The sequence below is a fragment of the Capricornis sumatraensis genome, chromosome 22 (genome assembly GCF_032405125.1).
Source record: "Capricornis sumatraensis isolate serow.1 chromosome 22, serow.2, whole genome shotgun sequence".
Lineage (NCBI taxonomy): Eukaryota > Metazoa > Chordata > Mammalia > Artiodactyla > Bovidae > Capricornis > Capricornis sumatraensis.
The window spans coordinates 35367501-35387971 of record NC_091090.1 but is presented as its reverse complement, the minus strand read 5'-3'; the positions used below and the strand labels follow the sequence as shown (position 1 = coordinate 35387971).

At 41.5% G+C, this 20471-nt stretch overlaps 1 protein-coding gene across 2 annotated transcripts; it reads left to right on the top strand.

Moving 5' to 3' along the window:
- The first annotated feature begins 3445 nt into the window (after positions 1-3445).
- TRIM38 (tripartite motif containing 38) lies at positions 3446-20222 on the top strand. 2 transcript variants are annotated; one of them, XR_011146532.1, is made up of 8 exons: positions 3446-3510; positions 4970-5398; positions 8160-8255; positions 10089-10319; positions 11250-11272; positions 11368-11480; positions 17208-19740; positions 19839-20222. XR_011146532.1 is itself a non-coding variant. In XM_068994242.1 (7 exons), the coding sequence occupies exons 2-7, from the start codon at positions 5000-5002 to the stop codon at positions 17726-17728; spliced, it is 1383 nt and encodes a 460-aa protein (XP_068850343.1). In that variant the 5' UTR covers positions 3446-3510; positions 4970-4999; the 3' UTR covers positions 17729-19815. The 2 variants fall into 2 exon arrangements, 1 of the variants encoding a protein (XP_068850343.1); XM_068994242.1 differs by lacking the exon at positions 19839-20222 and having other exon boundaries at positions 17208-19815.
- The last annotated feature ends 249 nt before the right edge of the window (positions 20223-20471 follow it).

Here is a 20471-nt window from a genome sequence, read left to right as displayed (position 1 = left end):
AAGAGTAAATATGCATTGTTTGAAGCCACTAAGTTGCTAGCAATTCATTTTGCAGCAATAACTAAATACCCATGAGCCATATAGTCTAATATCAGCTCCAGACGTCCAGCAGTGAGCCTATCTCTGGTCTCATGTCCTTATGGAGACCACTCTTTATCTCTGTCCTTTATCTCTCATACTGTTTTAGGCACCTCTGTGACCCTGAAAGGTGTTAGAATGTAGAGGAGTTTTCCCAGGGGTGGAGACTTACAGGAAGGGACGCTGAGATTGAGTTTGACTGTGGCTAAGAGTTAGCGAAGGGTTTTAGTTCATCTCTGGAAGGAATCAGGTTCTGTCTGCAGTTAAGAGGTCCTTGGGATCTGGACTTAGGCTGTCTGGGCCCCTTCAAGGGAAGGGGATTGGGTGAAAAAGAGGAAGAGCCTAGCTCAGAAAAAACAAACAGGTTCATTCTTCACCTTCCCCCAGCACTCTGGATCAATGGAGGTATTGAATTTTTCTAGCCATATAATCACTGCATAAGGGAAATGTGCACAGGAGAGAGGAGGAAGCAGATATGAGTTCTGCTAGATCCCCAGATTTCTTTGAAGCCAACCCTCCTGATGAAGCCCATGCTCTCAGTCCTGGAACTTCACTGTATTTACATAATAAGGAATATTTTTAATGACCCTGATCTTTCTACAAGAGTCATTCTGTAATCCTGAACTCCCTTCTCTTGGTGAACTTTCACTTCTTCTTCAGAACATAGCTCAAAGGTTAGCACCTCTGCAGAAGTATCCAGGTTCTACCAGGAGTTTTTGCTTCTTTGTTTTTCTTCCTCAGCCTCAATACTTTTTTTTACCTTGTATAACATTTAGAACATAATTAATTAAAAAAATATTTTGACTTTCTGGAAATTTTTAAAGGAAATAATTTTTTTTTTTAGTTGATATAGTCCTAGGATCCAGGCAAGTGTCTGCCATAAAAAAGAAAATGAAAGTGAAGTTGCTCAGTCGTGTGTGACTCTTTGCGACCCCATGGACTGTAGCCTACCATGCTCCTCCATCCGTGGGATTTTCCAGGCAAGAGTACTAAAAAAGCTGTTCAATAAATGCTCATTATGTTAATAAATGCTTACATTTTAAATGACAGGATTTAATTGTCATTGTTAGCATGAATCATTTAAAATAATTTATAAGAACCAGATTAAATTTACATTTTTTAAAATGTAACGTCAAAGAAGTAGTTATGCTTTCATAAAGGCAAAGCCATGGGGACATAAATGTGAGAGTGCCATCTACTGGTAAACATATAAACAGGTGAGGCACTAAGAAGACTGGTAAAATATTAATGAGTGTGTGTAAGGCACTTCAGTTGTGTCTGACTCTTTGTGATCCCATGGACCGTAGCCCACCAGGCTCCTCTGTCCATGGGATTCTCCAGGCAAGAATACTGGAGTGGGTTGGCATGTCCTTTTACAGGAGATCTTCCTGACTCAGGAATTGAACCAATGTCTACTTTAAATAATGTCTTCCTTATGTAGCTTATATAAAATGTGAAAGAAAGATAGAAGCAAAATTGACAGATGTTGTGTGATATTTTCCTGGAAACTATTCTTATCCTATTAATACATGCAAAATGTAATGGTATTTTTAAATGTAAAAGAAAACAGTAATAACAATAAATATATGAAATGACAAATTATCAAAAGTTTTTTCCACCTCTGTCCTTCCCCCCAGATTAGAAATAAAACTAGGATGCCAACTATTTCAGTTTATATTCACTATTGGGAGGTCCTAGCCAGTACAGTAAGGGAAGAAGAATAAAGGTTAATGTTAAATGTTAATTGTTTAAATACTCCAATTAAAAGGCAAAGATTAGTAGAATGGATTTTTAAAATGCCAGAACTGAACATATATTAGCTAGAAGAAAAACACCTGAAATACAAAAACACAAATAAGTCTTAAATAAATGTATAGAAAAACAGGTATTATGCAAGCAGTAAGGGCATCACTGGTGGCTCAGATGGTAAAGAATCTGCTTGCAATGCAGAGACCAGGGTTCAATCCTTGGGTTGGAAAGATTCCCTGGAGAAGGGAATGGCTGCCCACTCCAGTATTCTTGCCTGGAGAATTCCATGGACAGAGGAGCCTGATGGGCTACAGTCCACAGGTTCTCAAAGAGTAGGACACGACTGACGACTGAACGACCAACACGTCACACTTATGCAAACAGTAAGCATAAAAAGATTGGAGTGTCTATATTAATAAAAAATAGAGTTTAAGACAGAGAGCATTTCCAGAGATAAAGAGTACCATTCTGTACTGATAAAAGGGTCCGTTTTTTCATCAAGAAAACATAATCATAAATGTGTATGTGCTTAATGACAAGCCCTCAAAATACATGATGCAAAAATAGAAAGAATTAAAGGGAAAAAATAAGCAATTTTATAATCCCAGTTGGAGATTTTAATACCTTTCTTTCAGTAGTGATATAATAACTAGATAAAACATCTAAAAAGTCACATAAGACTGAAAAACCCTATCTATCACGTTGAACAAATTGGTATTTAAAGAACATTATACTGAATTATACTGAATATCTGCATCCACATTCTTTTCAAGTACATATGGTTATAGTCATAATGATAGACATATTCTAGGCCACTATACAAGTCAATAAAGTTAGAGGAACTTAAATCAGATAGCGTATGTTGCTTTGGGAATTCCCTGGCAGTCCAGCAGTTAGGATTCCAGTGCTTTCACTGCCAGGGCCTGGGTTCCAACCCTGGTCAGGGAACTAAGATCACATAAGCCCCCAATTTGTGGAAATTAAGCAAAATACTTCTAAATTAATCTGCCATGTAAAAATCATAATAAAAATTATAATATATTTGAACTATAGAATAAGGCATATATAACTTTGTGAGAGGCAACTAAACAGTGCTTACAGGGAAATGTATAGCTTAAACTGTTTACATTAGAAAATATAGTCTAAAATCAAAGCCCAGATCCTGCAAAGGTGATATGTCTAAAAGAAGACACCTCCACTACCACCAATAAAACTGAGATCCCAAAGGGTGATAAAGGTGAACTAGAAGTAAACCCATTTCACCTCCTGGAATCTGAAAGAGCTCTGAGAACTCTGGTGCTGAGGAGGGTGCAAAGAAAAGAAAAAGAGAGAAACAGACCCTGGTAAGTTGTAACCAGAAGCCAATTTTTATACATATTCGGGGTGAAATTTCATATCACTTGGGTTATCAAAACAAAATTATTAGTTTGTTCCTTCTTTTTATTGCTGTAAAAGAAAAATATTTTTCCTACCATCTCCCCTCCCTTTCAGTACAAGCTGAGTGCCAAAGATACGGGCCATTTCACCAGTTTCCTCCCCGGATCTTATAGGGCCCCGCCTTCTGAAGTAGTTTCACTTTTGTTTGTAGTTAACTTCCTCACCCAGACCTCAGGAACCAGCAGCTACGGAGGGAACTAGCGCGAGTATGTGACTGTCTGCTGTGTGGAGAAGGGAGTGGAAAAGGTCAGACCCATGTTTTCTCATGTTTTCTCCACGGAGGGACAGGAGATGTGTGTTGGAGGAGGGGATTGGGTAGCCGGGTCTTTGTTTCATGGCTCTCGCACAGGGTCTGCTTTCTTTTTCGCCAGACTCCGTGTTAAATCTCTGAAGTACAGAAGGTGAGGTGAGTGAAGGTCCAGGACAGGCACCCTGGGGGCTCAGGGGAGGGGAGGTCCTTCTTCCCTAGGAGCATAGCACCAGTGGCAGAGAGGAGCCTAGTGTATCGCTTGGGGGAGATAACCTGCCAAAGAACAGAAATCTCCAGAAGAAATTCTCTTTTGATCCAAGAGACTGGTCCTGGTTATTAGAGGGACATAGCCTATCCAGTAACTTTAGTTGAATCCTTGCTTTTGATTCTGGCCCTGTCAGTTCAAAGGAAAGGCCACTCTCAACTTCCTTCATCCTCTGCTGCCCTCCCTGACAAACTCCCAGGAATGGGGAAGCAGGGAACTGAGCCAGGTTCCCAAAGCAGTCTAAGCTGTGGGTGAGAGGGTCGACTCCTTTGTCTATTGGTTGTCAGGTCCCTAGGGGTTAAGCCCTCAGGGTTGAGAGGCCCTGCTTTCCCATCTGCTTCTCACCTTCCCCTATCCTGGATTCTGCAAACTCCCTGTGTTCCAGTCACTCTGAACTTCTCCTGAGACACAGGTCCTGCTTGGAGAAGAGACAGTCACTTCCCTAGCTGTCAAGGAGTTCTGCTCCCCTTCTCTTCCCAGCTCTTTTTTCCTCAGGTCAGGGAGCGGGGAAAAGAACTTGATTTCTTTACTTGTTCTTCTGGTTGTCTTTTTTGCTTTCATTATCATCCAGTTAGGTTTCCACAAGGGACTTTATTATGGTGTCTTTTGTTGTTTGTGGGGCAGGAGTGAGGGTTTAATTAGAGTCAAATTTGATTGTCTCAATCAAATCCTTAATAGACCACCCCTTTACCTAAGTGTTACTACCACTTACAAAGAAACAATTCTGGTACTAATTATTCTTGATGTTCATTAGAGGGAGAAAGACTTTAACAGTCCCTCACTGAGTTCTCTCTCTTGCTGCAGCTTTGGTTGAGGAAGTCAGCTTGGTTTCTCTCCCTCTCTCAGTGAAAACTTTTCACAATGATGGAATGTTCTCTATCTGGGCTTTCATATAGCTACCAATCACCTGCAGCTATTAAGCAATTTAAATATGGCAAAGAGGTGCGAGAAACAGAATTTTAAATTCTATTTAATTGTAATTAAAGTGGCCACATGTAATAGTCACGATCATATTCCACAACACAGCTACATTCAATGCATCGTCTAAATTCCAACCTATTTCTTCTCTCTCTAGAGCAGACTCCATGACCTGTTGAAACCAGTGGCAACCAGTGCATTGCACAGAGACTCAGGAGAGGTAAAGTTCCATCACTGTGGGAAAATTCTGATTACTTCATCTCTGTGTCTAGATTCAATATTGGAGCTTTACAGGAGAAACCATGGCCTCAAAGAAGATGAGGGAGGAAGCCACCTGCTCCATCTGCCTGCACCTGATGACTAACGCAGTGAGCATCAGCTGTGGACACAGCTACTGCCACGCGTGCATAGTGAGCTTTTTTGAGAACCTCTACCGGATGCAACCATGGCTGAAGACATTCTCCTGTCCCCAGTGTCGAGCACCATTTAACATGGAGAGCCTCCGGCCCAACAAGCAGCTGGGAAATCTCATCGAAGTCATCAAGGAGATGGACCAGGAAATGTCATGTGAGGAACATGGAGAGAAGCTCCACCTGTTCTGTGAAGACGAGGGCCAGCTTATCTGCTGGCTCTGTGATCGTGGAGCCCAGCACAAAGGGCATGCCACAGCTCTGGTGGAAGAAGCATGCCAAGGCTACAAGGTGAGTGGTGGCCCACAGGGCTTCGGCGAGTACTTGGCCTCATATTGCCCCCGAGACCTGAGATTCTTTGGCCTGAAACCCAAGATTAGGATCCTGAAATCCTATATCCTGTCATTCATCTGAAAACTAGAATGATGGGTCCTCACTAAATCAAGTCCCAAAGGTTACTTTTGTCCCTATCCTTTCTGGCTCTGATGAACTCCTCCCTGCTTTAGAATGCCATGTGCACACCTGCATGCTTTATTGCTTCATACCATGTGTGTAATTTGAGAAACAACAATATGCAAGACCATGGGAAAGAGTCTGAAAACACAGGGGTCAAAGACACACCACCTTAGATGTCTTACAGTCTAATAGGAAAGACAATCAGCAAACAGGCTGCCTGGAGTCCCCTGATTTGGATGGTGGAGCAGAGCACTAAGGGGTGTGGAGTAGTAACTAAGGAATCTTCCCAAGAATGACTCTTGAAGAATATATAAAAATTAACCAAATATATTAATAGAAGTATGGAGAAGGGAGAGGACATTCCAGACAGAGGGGACCACATGTGCAAAAGCACAGCCATGAGAGCATACCTGACTTGCTATGACTAGGCCGGGGGGTAGGCAGGGGAGGCAGGTGATGTTACGGGAATGAAAATCAGGTCTGCATCCTAGCCCAGAGTAGTCCTGGCCATGGGAGGATTTTCATTTGCAGAGTGAAAGATCGGGCTAACAATGAAAAGAACATTCTGGTACTGATACAATGAAAGGAATACTAAGTAGTAAAATTCAGATTATTCCTGTGAGAAGTGGAAAGAGATCAGTTCTAAGCCAGATTCAGGAAAGAGTGTGAGTGGAAGGATTTGGAAGTGATTGGTCGTCAAGGATAAAGCAGAGAGTGAGGTTTTGAGCAACTCCTGAGTTTCTCACTCAAAGCATGTACTCACATTTTGAGTGAGTACAGTACTAATGTGTAAAACAGAAAGCTAGCGAGAAGGTGCTATATAGCACAGAGAGCTCAGCTCTGTGCTCTGTGATGATGACCTAGACAGATGGAATGGAGGGGGCGGTGGCGGTGGAAGGGATGCCCGAGAAGGAGGGGATATATATATATACAAATGGCTGATTCATGGTTTTGTACAGCAGAAACTGACAACATTGTAAAGCAATTATATTCCAATAAAAAGACAAAACCATTTTAAAAAAATCATGTAAAGGAAGACTGACCTTTGCAATCATGGAACCTAGTGGGCATAGCCTTGCTACCTATTCCTTCTCTTTCTAAATTTGAGAAAATTGTTGTCCCCAGTGTGAGCTCCTTGTCCCCCCATTCCATGAACTGGAGGTGATCTTCTATTAAGGTTGAGTCCTCCATCAGTGTATGCCAATACTGACCACCACTCAGCACATGGCAGCTCTTCCTTAAACTCCATGGAGCAGTTAATTGCTGTAATGGGGATATTCCCACTGGAATTATTTTCCCACCAAGTAGTAAAAGAAGCACCTTGGGGTGATGATTCTAAGCCTAGAGAATTAGACTGCTTAGTTTGAAATCTTAATTCAGCTACCCATTAGATGGGTGGCTTTGAGCAAGTTATTTAATGTCTTCATGCCCTGGTTTCCCTAACTGTGAATGGGGATAAGAGTAGTTCCCTTCCTCCCCAACATACATGCTCAGCAGGTTGTTATAAGGCTTAAGGACATAATACATGTAAAGCTTAGAATAGCATTTAGCACATAGCAACTGCAGTACTGACTTGCTAACAAGTTCTGCAGAGCCCTTTCTTGACAGCATGCAAGAATTAATGAGTATACTTACTGGGTTTAGGACAGGAGCCGATTCTTTTAGTATTGATCACAGCTAGCAATTTGATTTAGCTTAAACTTGCTTTCATAAAAATGTGAGACACTGTCTTGAAAAATAACCTAAAAGCTTGATATGGATACTAAGTCACTTGAAACCATTTAGTTTCATGATACCATTTTTCAAAAGGCCTCAGAGCCGCCCTCCTCCATTAACTGTTTCTAATAACTTTGGCTGGCAGCCTAATCTTTCCTTCTTGACTCACCATAATACGTACAAATTTCCCTGTGTGCCAAACACTTTGGCATTGGTTCTGTTTGGATCAGTACATTATTAAATAAAATATTTTTAGGTGATTATTATCTTGTTTTATGTGCAGCATTTCCTTGGCAAGACTGTTAGTGGTGGTGGATATAGCTCAGACTCTGGGTCAGCAGATGAAATGGAATCACAGTCCAACCACCCACCAGTTACAGCCCTTTGGGCAAGTTATTTATTCCCTTTCTAAGCCTGTTTCTGCAGCACAGAAATGATGTTAAAAATCCTACCAACTGCTCAGGGTTGCCAAGGGAATCAAATATGTTACTGCATATACAACCCTTGGGCTTCCCTGATGGCTCAGTGGTAAAGTGGTAAAGTGGTAAAGTGCCAATGCAGGAGATGCAGTTCGATCTTTGGGCTGGGAAGTTCCCCTGGAGAAGCAAATGATAACCAACTCCAGTAATCTCACCTGGGAAACCCCTTGGATTTCCAGAGGAGCCTGGCAGCCTATAGTCCATGGGGTCGCAAAGAGTGGGACACGACTTAGTGACTGAACAACAACAGCAAAACACAGTCCTTGGCATGCTTCCTGGCAAAGTGTGAGGACTCAATGCATATTCAGTTTTATTCTAATAGTCTTGGAGGGCTGGGCTGCCCCTTAGGTGGCTAATGAAGAATTGTTGAATAGACTTTATTCACTCAATTTTTCCTTCAGGAAAAGCTCCAGCAAGCTGTGACAAATTTGAGGCAACTGGAAGAGGAATGTATGAACCTGAAGGTGTTCACGGCAGAGCAAATAACCAAATGGAATGTAAGAATTTGGGCTTATTGATCTCAGGCTATCTTCCATCCTAGAACTTAGATATAGGGGGTGATTGGGCAAAGCATAGTGAAAGCTTATTGTCACTAAATCAGACCAAATAGAAAAAATCCAAAGAAGAAACTACTGTTTTTATGCCCCTCGTTGTCTAAAATCTATGAGAATTTATCTCCAACCCCTTCAACCTTTCAGTAGTAGTTGGCTAGGATTCTGAAACCTCAGTCAGGAGAAGCAGAACTGGTATGCCCCTTTACCTAGAGTCATTCTTCACTGAGTTTCAGTTCTTAATATCTCAAAGTACCTTCCTGATTTGAAGGCCTTATTAACCTTATTGCTGTGGCATGCATACTGCAGTACAGGGCACATGTACCACAGTACAGCGTGTGGCTCTCAGCCTTACGAGTTCAGAAATCAACCCTTGTGACTGCTAAGAAAATAGAATCACTCCAGGTTGAGATTCTTATTACTGAAGCTCATGAAGCTGATGAAGGAAATCTACTTGGATTATAAGGAAGATCCAAGTGCTCCAAGAACCTACACACTTAGTACTGCAGACTCTCAGGTCTATAAGACTATTTTCATGGCTGACCAGCCTCCCCCTGATCAGAGATGCATTTCTTTACAGAATATTTATGTAATTCATCAACTTGCAGACAAATCCCACAGGCCAGTTAGGCATTTTGCCTCTTTCAGAGGCCTCTTCCAACCTTCCAACCTCTCTGCTCCGATCCTTTAGGTATGGTTGTTAAACTTAAGCTCTCAGAGGACACTCTTACCTCTCTCATTTCTGGGATCTTAGGCAGTGGGGAGGATCTTGACCATCAGTGACCCTTCAACCACATCACAGCCATCGAAACACTGTATGAATTGAGAAATCATCCACGGAGATTGCAATTCTTCTCTCACCCCAAATGAAAGCTGAGTCTGACAAGCTGTATCATGTGGTTTCTGTTACTCTTACACGTAAGGTTGAGTACATGGACCCAGGTTGGTGGATGACTATTTCATAGTTAACTATGACAAAAGTGTGCTACCCAGACCTCCTGCTGCTGAGAATAATGGACTCTCCTGTTAGCTTGGGTGCCTTAAAGTACAGCCTTGGTGATGTTCACTATAAGCTTTTGTTTCAAGAAATCCTCTCAGACTCAGAGCTACCTTCTTACATCTCAAATAAAAACTCATTTTTATCCTTTTAACTGATAAAATTTTTGTTTTGTTTTGTTTTTGTTTTTTTTTCCTTTTAACTGATAAAATTTTTGACCTTGGTTCTAGTCCCATGATTAAATTATTTATCACTCCTGCCCATCTCTTTTGCATGTTGGCTGAATAAGGAAATAGTGTGACTCTAGAGAATTGTGATAACCTCTCCCGCATCTGAATATCTGCCTTCCAGGCATGACTCTACAGTGGGACAATTTTCCAGCTTGAATGAGTCATGGGAAAATAATCTTATGGTAGCTGAGCAAACTTACTTTTGTGTGTGTATGTATTAAAATATACATAACAAAATGTCCTGTTTAACTATTTGTATGTGTACAGTTCCATTCCTTCCTCCTCCCAGCTCCTGGTAACCTCTACTCTACTTTCTGTCTCTATGAATTTGACAATTTTAGGTACCTCATATAACTGGAATCATAAAATATTTGCTCTTTTTTTCTGGTTTACTTCACTTAGTATAATATCTTTAAGATTCATCCATATTGAAGCATATATCAGAATGCCATTCCTTTTCAAGACTGAATAGTATTACACTGTATCTATAGATTGCATATCAGTTCATCCATCAATGGGCATTTGGTTTGTTTCCACTTTTCCTGACTCAAGGAGAAGATAGAGGTTCGGAAACAAAAAATCCAGTCTGACTTTAAGACTCTCCAGAGCTTCCTTCATGAGGAAGAGAAGTCTTATCTATGGAAACTGGAGAAAGAAAAAGAGCAAACTCTGAGGAGACTGAGGGACAATGAGGCCAATCTTGAACAGAAGAACCATGAACTCCAGAGCCACATCCTGGAGCTAGAGAATAAATGTCAGTGCTCAGCCCAGAAATTGCTTCAGGTAAGACCATGCACTTGGAGTAAGGAGGGAAGGTATTTGTTCTTGACCTTTCAGCAGGAGAATGGTGAGGAACCATGGGAAGCTTGGTGAGGCTTGCCTGTTTCACTCAAAAATGGCACATTAGTGTAGGGAATTTAAATTTAATGTTCCTTTTAGATACACATCAATGTTTGCAAGGTGGCCCCCACCAGTCTATAGAGTGCCTTTAGGTGAATTAGAAATAATATGGCTATGGTGGGCTCCTTGGCTAAATGGAACCATGGGACAACTTTGGCTACCATTTATTTCTGTACCATGTTTACAAAACTCTGACTGTGAAAGTGTCTGCTGAAATACCCCTTCAGATGACTGATGGGTGACAAAGTGGGGCAGTCAAAATGAGTGATTACTTTTTCCTTGATTTGCTTGTAGAGCCCTCCAGAGCTCTTTTGGATCCAGCCCATTACAATAAACTAAACTATGACTGTAGCTGTTTTATCCTGTTCCTACTAACAGAACTAGGGGTCACCCTGTAAGGATGAGAATGTAGTTCGATGCCCCACCACCATGTGATACCTGCTGCTACCACCATAGTGGCCCAGTCTCAGGGCTTAAGCCTGGGTTCACCACTTTGGACCTTTGCAATAAGTATCTCTAATATGGGCTCACTCTGAAGGAAATGAGGTCACTGAAAGCAAGTCTTCCCAGAGGGAGCATGGGACAAAGCTCCTGGCCTTCTTCCACATAGCAAGGAAAGTAAACACCCTGATATGCTGACTATTCCATGGGGCCAGGATGGAAATCATCATCTCTAGGTATTCATCAATATCTAAGTCCAGGATTAGTCTTTTTACTTCTTTGGAAGGAGTATTAGAGAGAACAGCCTCACATGCCAAGTCCCATGAAATATTGATGTTCCCACACTTATCTTTTGTCTTTGTCTCTTCATAGGATGTGAAGGAGATTTTGAGCAGGTGAGTCCTGTATGAGTTCAGGAGGGAAAGAGGTGTGGGTATACAGAGCTAAATGGAATTTACACTGAAGAATTCTTGGTTTCTGCTTATTCTAGGAGTTGGGCTGTGAAGCTAGAACAACCAGAGGCCCTCTCTTTGGACCTTCATACTGTGTGCAATGTTTCTGAGCTTTACTTTGATGTAAAGAAAATGTTAAGGAGACATCAAGGTATGTGAAGAAGCCCTAAATGCTACAGATAGACGGGACCTTAAGTGGTAACGAAGTTCATCACCTGTCCCCAGGCAGGCTCACAGCCAGAGAGGTTATTCAGGTATCTTTAGTGTAGCTGTCATTCTCCCTTGTTAGTTTTCTCCAGTGCTTAGACAGGGACATGGGATACTGGTTATCTGTGCAGACCCAGTTGGGTCCTTTGCTTAGGGTCTCACAAGGCTGCAGCTAAGGTGTTGGCCTGGCTGTGTTCTTATCTGGAAGTGAGACTGGGAAAGAATCCTCTTATAAGCTCACTCAGGTTGTTGGCAGAATTTATTTCTTTTGGGTTTGGCACTTAGGGCCCTGGCTTGTTGCTGACTGCTGGCTGGAGGCTGCCTTGGATTCTAGAAGCCACCCTTCAGCTGCTTGCACTTGGGCCTCCCACCTTGGCCAATTATTTCTTCAAAGTAAGCTACAGAGAGAGAGAGTCCCTAGAGCAAGTCTGCCAGAAAGAGAGAGGCTTATAGAGTGAAATATAGTCACATCTCATCATTATTGCCATAGCCTACAGGTCAGAAACAATTCACAGGTCCTGCCCATAATCAAAGGGAAGCAATTCCATAAGAGTATGAATACTAATGAGGGTAATGAAACTATGAGCCATGTCATCTAGGGCCACCCAAGATGAATGGGTCATGGTGGAGAGTTCTGACAAAACGTGGTCCACTGGAGAAGAGAATGGCAAACCACTTCAGTATTCTTGCCTTGAGAACCTCATGGACAGTATGAAAAGGCAAAAAGGTAGGACACTGAAAGATGAACTCCCCAGGTTGGTAGGTGCCCAATATGCTACTGGAGATCAGTGGAGAAAAAAACTCCAGAAAGAATGAAGAGATGGAGTCAAAGCAAAAACAACACCCAGCTGTGGATGTGACTGGTGATGGAAGTAACGTCTGATGCTGTAAAGAGCAATATGGCATAGGAACCTGGAATGTTAGGTCCATGAATCAAGGCAGATTGGAAGTGGTCAAACAGGAGATGGCAAGAGTGAACACTGACATTTTAGGATTCAGCAAACTAAAATGGACTGGAATGGGTGAATTTAACTCAGATGACCATTATATCTACTACTGCGGGCAGGAATCCCTCAGAAGAAATGGAGTAGCCATCATAGTTAACAAAAGAGTCTGAATTGCAGTACTTGGATGCAATCTCAAAAACGACAGAATGATCTCTGTTCGTTTCCAAGGCAAACCATTCAGTATTACAGTAATCCAAATCTATACCCCGACCAGTAATGCTGAAGAAACTGAAGTTGAATGGTTCTATGAAGACCTACAAGACCTTCTAGAACTAAAACCCAAAAAAGATGTCCTTTTCATTACAGGGGATTGGAATGCAAGAGTAGGAAGTCAATAAATACCTGGAGTAACGGGCAAATTTGGCCTTGGAGTACAGAATGAAGCAGGGCAAAGGCTAATAGAGTTCTGCCAAAAGAATACACTGGTCATGGCAAATATCCTCTTCCAACAACAGAAGACTCTACACATGGATGAATATAGAAATCAGATTGATTATATTCTTTGCAGCCAAAGATGGAGAAGCTCTATACAGTCAGCAAAAATAAGACCGGGAGCTGGCTGTGGCAAAAATCATGAACTCCTTATTGCCAAATTCAGACTTAAATTGAAGAAAGTAGGGAAAACCACTAGACAATTTAGCTATGACCTAAATCAAATCCCTAATGATTATACAGTGGAAGTGACAAATAGATTCAAGGGATTAGATCTGATAGACAGAGTGCCTGAACTATGGATGGAGTTTCATGATGTTGTATAGGAGGCAGTGATCAAGGCCATTCCCATGAAAAGGAAAGGTAAAAAGGCAAAATGGTTGTCTCAGGAGGCCTTACAAATAGCTGTGAAAAGAAGAGAAGGGAAAGGCAAAGGAGAATAGGAAAAATATACCCATCTGAATGCAGAGTTCCAAAGAATAGCAGGAGAGATAAGAAAGCCTTCCTCAGTGATCAATGCAAAGCAATACAGGAAAACAACAGAACAGGAAAGACTAGAGACTCTTCAAGAAAACTAGAAATACCAAGGGAACATTTCATGCAAAGATGGGCACAATAAAGGACAGACATGGTATGGACCTAACAGAAACAGAAGATATTAAGAGGAGGTGGCAAGAATCCAGAGAAGAACTATACAAAAAAGATCTTCATGACCCAGATAATCAAGATGGTGTGATCACTCACCTAGAGCCAGACATCCTAGAATGTGAAGTCAAGTGGACCTTAGGAAGCATCACTATGAACAAAGCTAGTGGAGGTGATGGAATTCCAGTTGAGCTATTTCAAATCCTAAAAGATGATACTGTGAAAGTGCTGCACTCAATATGCCAGCAAATTTGGAAAACTCAGCAGTGGCCACAGGACCATAAAAGGTCAGTTTTCATTCCAAGCCCAAAGAAAGGCAATGCCAAAGAATGTTCAAACTACTGCACAACTGCACTCATTTCACACACTAGCAAAATAATGCTCAAAATTCTCCAAGCCAGGCTTCAACAATACATGAACTGTGGACTTCCAGATATTCAAGCTGGATTTAGCAAAGGCAGAGGAACCAGAGGTCAAATTGCCAACATCTGCTGGATCATTGGAAAAACAAGAGAGTTCCAGAAAAGCATCAACTTCTGCTTTATTGACTACGCTGAAGACTTTGTGTGGGTCACAACAAACTGTGGAGAATTAGAGATGAGAATACTAGACCTCAATACGTGCCTCCTGAGAAATCTGTATTCAGGTCAAGAAGAACAGTTAGAACTGGACATGGAACAACAGACTGGTTCCAAATTGGGAAAGGGGTATTTCAAGGCTCTATATTGTCACCCTGTTTATTTAACTTATATGCAGAGTACATCATGAGAAATGCTGGACTGGATGAAGCACAAGCTGGAATCAAGATTGCTGGGAAAAATATCAGTAACCTCAGATATGCAGGTAATATAACCCTTATGGCAGAAAGTGAAGAACTAAGGAGCCTCTTGATGAAAGTGAAAGATGAGAGTGAAAAAGTTGGCTTAAAACTCAACATTCAGAAAACTAAGATCATGGCATCTGGTCCCATCACTTCATGGCAAATAGATGGGGAAACAGTGGAAATAGTGACAGACTTTATTTTTTGGGCTCCAAAATCACTGCAGATGGTGACTGCAGCCATCAAATTGAAAGACACTTGCTCCTTGGAAGAAAAGTTATGACCAACCTAGACAGCATATTAAAAAGCAGAGATATTACTTTGCCAACAAAGGTCTGTCTAGTCAAAGCTATGGTTTTTCCAGTAGTCATTTATGGATGTGAGAGTTCAACTATAAAGAAAGCTGAGCACCAAAGAACTGATGCTTTTAAACTGTGGTGTTGGAGAATATTGAGAGTCCCTTGGACTGCAAGGAGGTCCAGCCAGTCCATCCTAAAGGAAATCAGTCCTGAATATTCATTGGAAGGACTGATACTGAAGCTGAAACTCCAATACTTTGGCCACCTGATGGAAAGAACTGACTCCTTGGAAAAAACCCTGATGCTAGGAAAAATCGAAGGCAGGAGGAGAAGGGCACGAAAGAGGATGAGATAGTTGGATAGCATCACCGACTCAATGGACATGAGTTTGAGTAAACTCCAGGAGTTGGTAATGGACAGGGAGGCCTGGCATGCTGCAGTCCATGGGGTCAAAAAGAGTTGGACACAACTGAGCAATTGAACTGAACTGAACAGATGAACACCAAGAGGCAGAATCATGGAAGGCTACCTTTTTGTCTGAGTGACATCATGGCGAAACCTGAACTGAACTGAAATGGGACAATTTAAACTCTTTATTTATCCTGCTTAGTTTGAATTTCTGCTTTACCGCAGATATATTGATGCATTAGATTACAAGACACTGCCTTAGACTTTGAAAAGTGAAAGTGAAAGTGAAGTTCACTCAGTCGTGTCCGACTCTGGAGACCCCGTAGACTATACAGTCCATGGAATTCTTCAGGCCAGAATACTGGAGTGGGTAGCCTTTCCCTTCTTCAGAGGATCTTCCCAACCTGGGGATCGAACCAAGGTCTCCTGCATTGCAGGAGCATTCTTTACCAGCTGAGCCACAGGAAAGCCCAAGAATACTGGAGTGGGTAGCCTATCCCTTCTCCAGGAGATCTTCCCGACACAGAAACCGCACCGGAGTCTCCTGCAGTGCAGGCGGATTCTTTACCAACTGAGCTATGAGGGAAGCCCACCTTAGACTCTACCAGGGGTCTAATTAGAACATTTGTATTTCTTGCCTTTATAACATCAAAAATATTCTGAATTTCAAAACCCATTTGGCCCCAGGGGTTTCCGATAAGGATAATGAACCCTTATTCAGTTCCCCCTCAATTTATCAATGACAAATAACAGTAACAACCACTACCAAGGTCTGTGACTGATTTCCAAAGAGCTCAGTAGTCAACCATCTTTCAGGTGATATTACTAACCTGTAAAAATTTGATTTTCTCGGCTTGATTTTCCTGGATCATCCCGGGAATATTAATTGAAGCCCTAAACTTTGTGAGTCTGGCTCATAATAAAGACTCACTGAACAGAGTTAATAAAGGGATATTTACAAAGATGAGGATTTTACTGCTAACAAGAAACCGTGAAGCAACCCAAGGCTAGGAATAGGTAGGAAGTCATCACGTTCCCAGGGTTTCAGTAGCAGATGGAGGGAGCTGTAGCTAAAGGAGAGTGTGACCAAATACAGACTCTCCAAATCACAGCCAGTGGGGAGGGACTTGGGGCACTAAATACTTCCAATTCTGCTTCTTTTTGCCCTACGGTCTCCTCTAGTCCTTCCCATTGGCTTAACCAAACAGCAGTCAGAGGGAAGGGAGCCTTGTTGAGGTCCAGAGGGGTTACCCGTCCTGGACATGGAGCAGGCTGGAGAAGGGTAGAGAGTGATCTGGAGGAGCAAAGGGAGAACATCCAGCGCAGGAAGTGTTTCCTAATACTTGATTTCCCTTATTACCACAATCCAACTGATCAGTGTTTAACCCAGTAACAGAGTAGTTTCTTAACTCTCTTGCTGGAACACCCTACTGCCACTTTTCATTTTTAAAATTGCACTGCTGGGCAGTATCACAATTTAGTTTATCATACCTTTTTCTGTCTTACTTGACTCTAGTCAGGTATATTATTCTGTATAATCCCTATAGGATATTACCTGAAACAAGAAAAAAGAGCTGAGGCGTATGTCCTGAAGCCTGGGTAAAATTCTGGGATTTCCAATAACAAGCTATGACATCAGTTGTATCATTTTCCTTGTCTGATCCTCAGTATAAATGGTAATTAAGTAGAGATGAGGAAGGGCTCATTTATGCTTCAATATTCCATGATTCCTAGAAGTCCTCCAAGAGAGAGCAGGGACTTTGGAGAGGACAGTTAATCATGTTAACTATGGTTAGTCCTGCGCCTTGGCTTCTCTGAGTGACTAAGATGGTGATGATGTTGTAGATGATGATGTTATCATTATTATTGGGCACTTATCTTGGTGATAGATATGATGATTTCCACTTTATATTTAACAAAACTGAGGCTTAGAGAATGAACTAAGGCTAAGCTCATGACACCTAGTAAGAAACAATGCTTGGATCTGAACACAGACTGGTATTATTTAAAATAAACTGTGCTCTCAGCTACAAAAATCATGTCCTTATTTTTGTTTGCAGTCAGCGTGACTCTGGATCCAGATACAGCTCATTATGAACTAATTCTGTCTGAGGATCGGAGACAAGTGATTCGTGGATGCCCTCAGGAGAAGCTTGATAATTCTTCTAGGAGATTTAGTGCCTTGCCCTGTATCCTGGGCTGTGAAGCCTTCACTTCAGGGAAACATTACTTTGAAGTAGATGTGGGAGAAGGAACTGGGTGGGATTTAGGAGTCTGTATGGAAAATGTCCAGAGGGACACTGTCATGCCGCAGATGCCTCAGTCTGGATTCTGGGCCATCAGACGGTGCAAGGAAGGCTATGTAGCGCTTACCTCTCCCCTAACTTCCATTCAACTGACAGAGAAGCCCCTGGTTGTGGGGATTTTTCTGGACTTTGAGGCTGGAGTTGTGTCCTTTTATAATATGACCACTGGCTCTCACATCTTCACCTTCCCGAAGGCCTCCTTTTCTGATACTCTCCGGCCCTATTTCCAGGTCTATCTGTATTCTCCTTTGTTCCTGCCTCCCCCAGATGAGTAAGGGACAGACCAAAGTCTCCTCCTTGGTTTAACTAGTATACAAGTATAATCTAAATCTCATGAGCACAGAAATGTGGTCTCTTTTCTTCACTGCTATTTCCTTGTATCTAGAACAGTGCTGGGCTTTTAGTGCATAGTTAATAACTTTGCATTGAATAAATGGCTATAATGACTATAAAAATACCCCAAAGGGTCACACTGAACTAGGGGAAAGCCAGATAATAGCAATGATTTTGCTTGGTCCTCTCCATCCCTCTTCAGTGGATTTAGAGCTTTGATTTCTAGAGTAGAGTGCTTTTTTTCAGAGAAAATTATATATCCTTAAACACTTATATTGCTAAACAAGAAAAAATGATGATGAAAATAAACATTCAAGTAAATAAATTTAATTAACAAAATAAATATTTGGAAACTATAAGGATAATAAAGATAAAATTAGAAGTTGATTTTGATGCTGGCAAGTTATAGAAAGAAAAATAAGTCCTACTAGTCCTTTCAGGTTAAGAATGATACTATATTAGATAAACCACTGGCTGCTCTAATAAAAAGGAGAACACATAAAAAAAAATAGAAACATGAAAGAGCACAAACTGGAATAATAATTTTGAGAGCAATTTAAAGAATTATGTGCAAATAAAATTGAAAATCTTAATTAAATGCCTTTTTCAAAAGAAACTAAATGACCTAACTGACTCAAGAAGCAGAAAGAAAAGCTAAACAGACTAATACATAAAAATGTAATTCAGAAAGTTACAGAATGCCTATTAATATTTAGGGAAACAAGGAAAACAAAGAGCAGATGGTTTTATGGTTGCATTTTTTCTAAAGACAGCAACTCACTGTGCCCCTGAAGATTCAGTTAAGTTCTGTAGAATAGAAAACCCAAATGGATAGTGACTGAAACAAGTTCTCTCTCTCATGAAGAAGCAGTCCAGATATGGAAGTACAGGAAATCCGGTCTCGGGCTGGTATGGCAACTCCATGAAATTCCCAAGCCTTCCAGCAACCCTCGCACTATCCCTAGGATCCAAGGCAGTTTTTAAAGCTCCAGCCATCACACCTGCATTCCAAGCTTTAAGATGGAAAGAGAGACACGGAACTAGAGGAAAGGGCATGCATTCAAGAGCTATCTTTTACTACCTACCCTACAACCTTCTGCTTTAATGTGATTAGCCAGAACTTGTCCAAAGCCACATTCCTCCTTGTCCACCTTGATGAGGCAGGAATGAACTTGGGCAGCTTAGCTCCACCTTGTTAGAATTCTGAGCAAGATTCATCAGAGAGCTACAGGGAATGTGACTCCCACACCCACCCAACCCAATGTCTCATGTCAGTCTGGAAAACCCTCTCATAGCAGGCAGAATCTGTTGGCAGCATTTGGTACATATTTAGCCAAGAAACAAAAGAAGAAATGTCCTCTGGTGCCCCTTCCCCATACCTTTTTGATACCCCATGCCCTGTGATTGCATGAGGTGTTAGGTATGTGAAGTGTATGTGGTGCTGCAGCAGCAGACCAGAGACACAGGAAAGAGAAGAGTAACAGGACAGCAACTGAGAGAAGCAGAGACACAGAAACAGTCCAGATGACGCAGTGTCTGTTCTCATGTAAAGTTCAAATTCCTCACAATGGCCTAGAAGGCAGATTCTGGCCCACAGACCTTGCCTTCCTGGAGTAATAGTCTGCTCTTCCACTTCTCACCTTTCATATACAGTAGCCTTCTCTTTGGTCCTAGATAATGCGAAGGTCATTCTGACCCAAGAGCCTTTGAGCATATGTTCTAGGATCAGAGTAGTCTTTTCCATATCTGCCTTTTCTGAAGCTGGGTGAGCTCATTTCAATCACCAGCTTGGCAGATAGGAAGTATTAGGGAATTAACATCCCAGGAGGAAAACTTCAGCTGAAGAGGGAATGGTGTGGGTGGATAAAGCTTCACCAAATGAGCTTCAGACAAACAATCCTGAGACTCCATGGACATCCAGGAAATGGCAGCAAGCGCTCAAAGTGGGAAACAGGTCAGTAATGCACTTGAGACTGCCTTTTCCACCTTTTGTGATACAGCCCCTCTATTCCAGCACCCTGCATCCTAGTTACCACCTTCTCTTACATCCAGGTCTCAGCTCAACGTTTCAGTGACATGGGACTTCCCTGTGGTCCAGTGGCTAAGACTCCATGCTTACCATTCAGGGAACCCAGAATTGATCCCTGTTCAGGGAACCAGATCCCATATGCGACAATGAAGAATGCTGCAACTAAAGATTCCACATGCCACAACAAAGATCCCATGTGCCACAATTAAGACCTGGTGCGGCCAAATAAATAAATAAATATTTTAAAAAATAAATTTTCAGAGACAGCAACTACTGCTATCTCCCCCTCTCTTTTCCTTTTTCAATATACAAATATGGAAATAGCTTTAGATATTAAATGATTAAATTAACATATTTTATGGAACACTGTAAAATACAGTAATAATACTCTAAGTTCTAAGCAACGCACACTCCAAATCACCTTCCCCATATGTATGTTTGATCTTGATTTTTTTTTCCTCAGCTTTTCCCCATGGCATTAAACATTATGTTAAGATGTGGTTTTAAATGACTAGTGATCTTATAATCGCACATACACTCAGTTGTCTGTTTCAATTTAACTAATATTGAAATGAACATCAATGTATGTAAGTAGGTTTTCACTTATCTTGTTTTTCTCGGGTGAGTTTTTGAAAAAGAATTTCCGAGTCACAGTA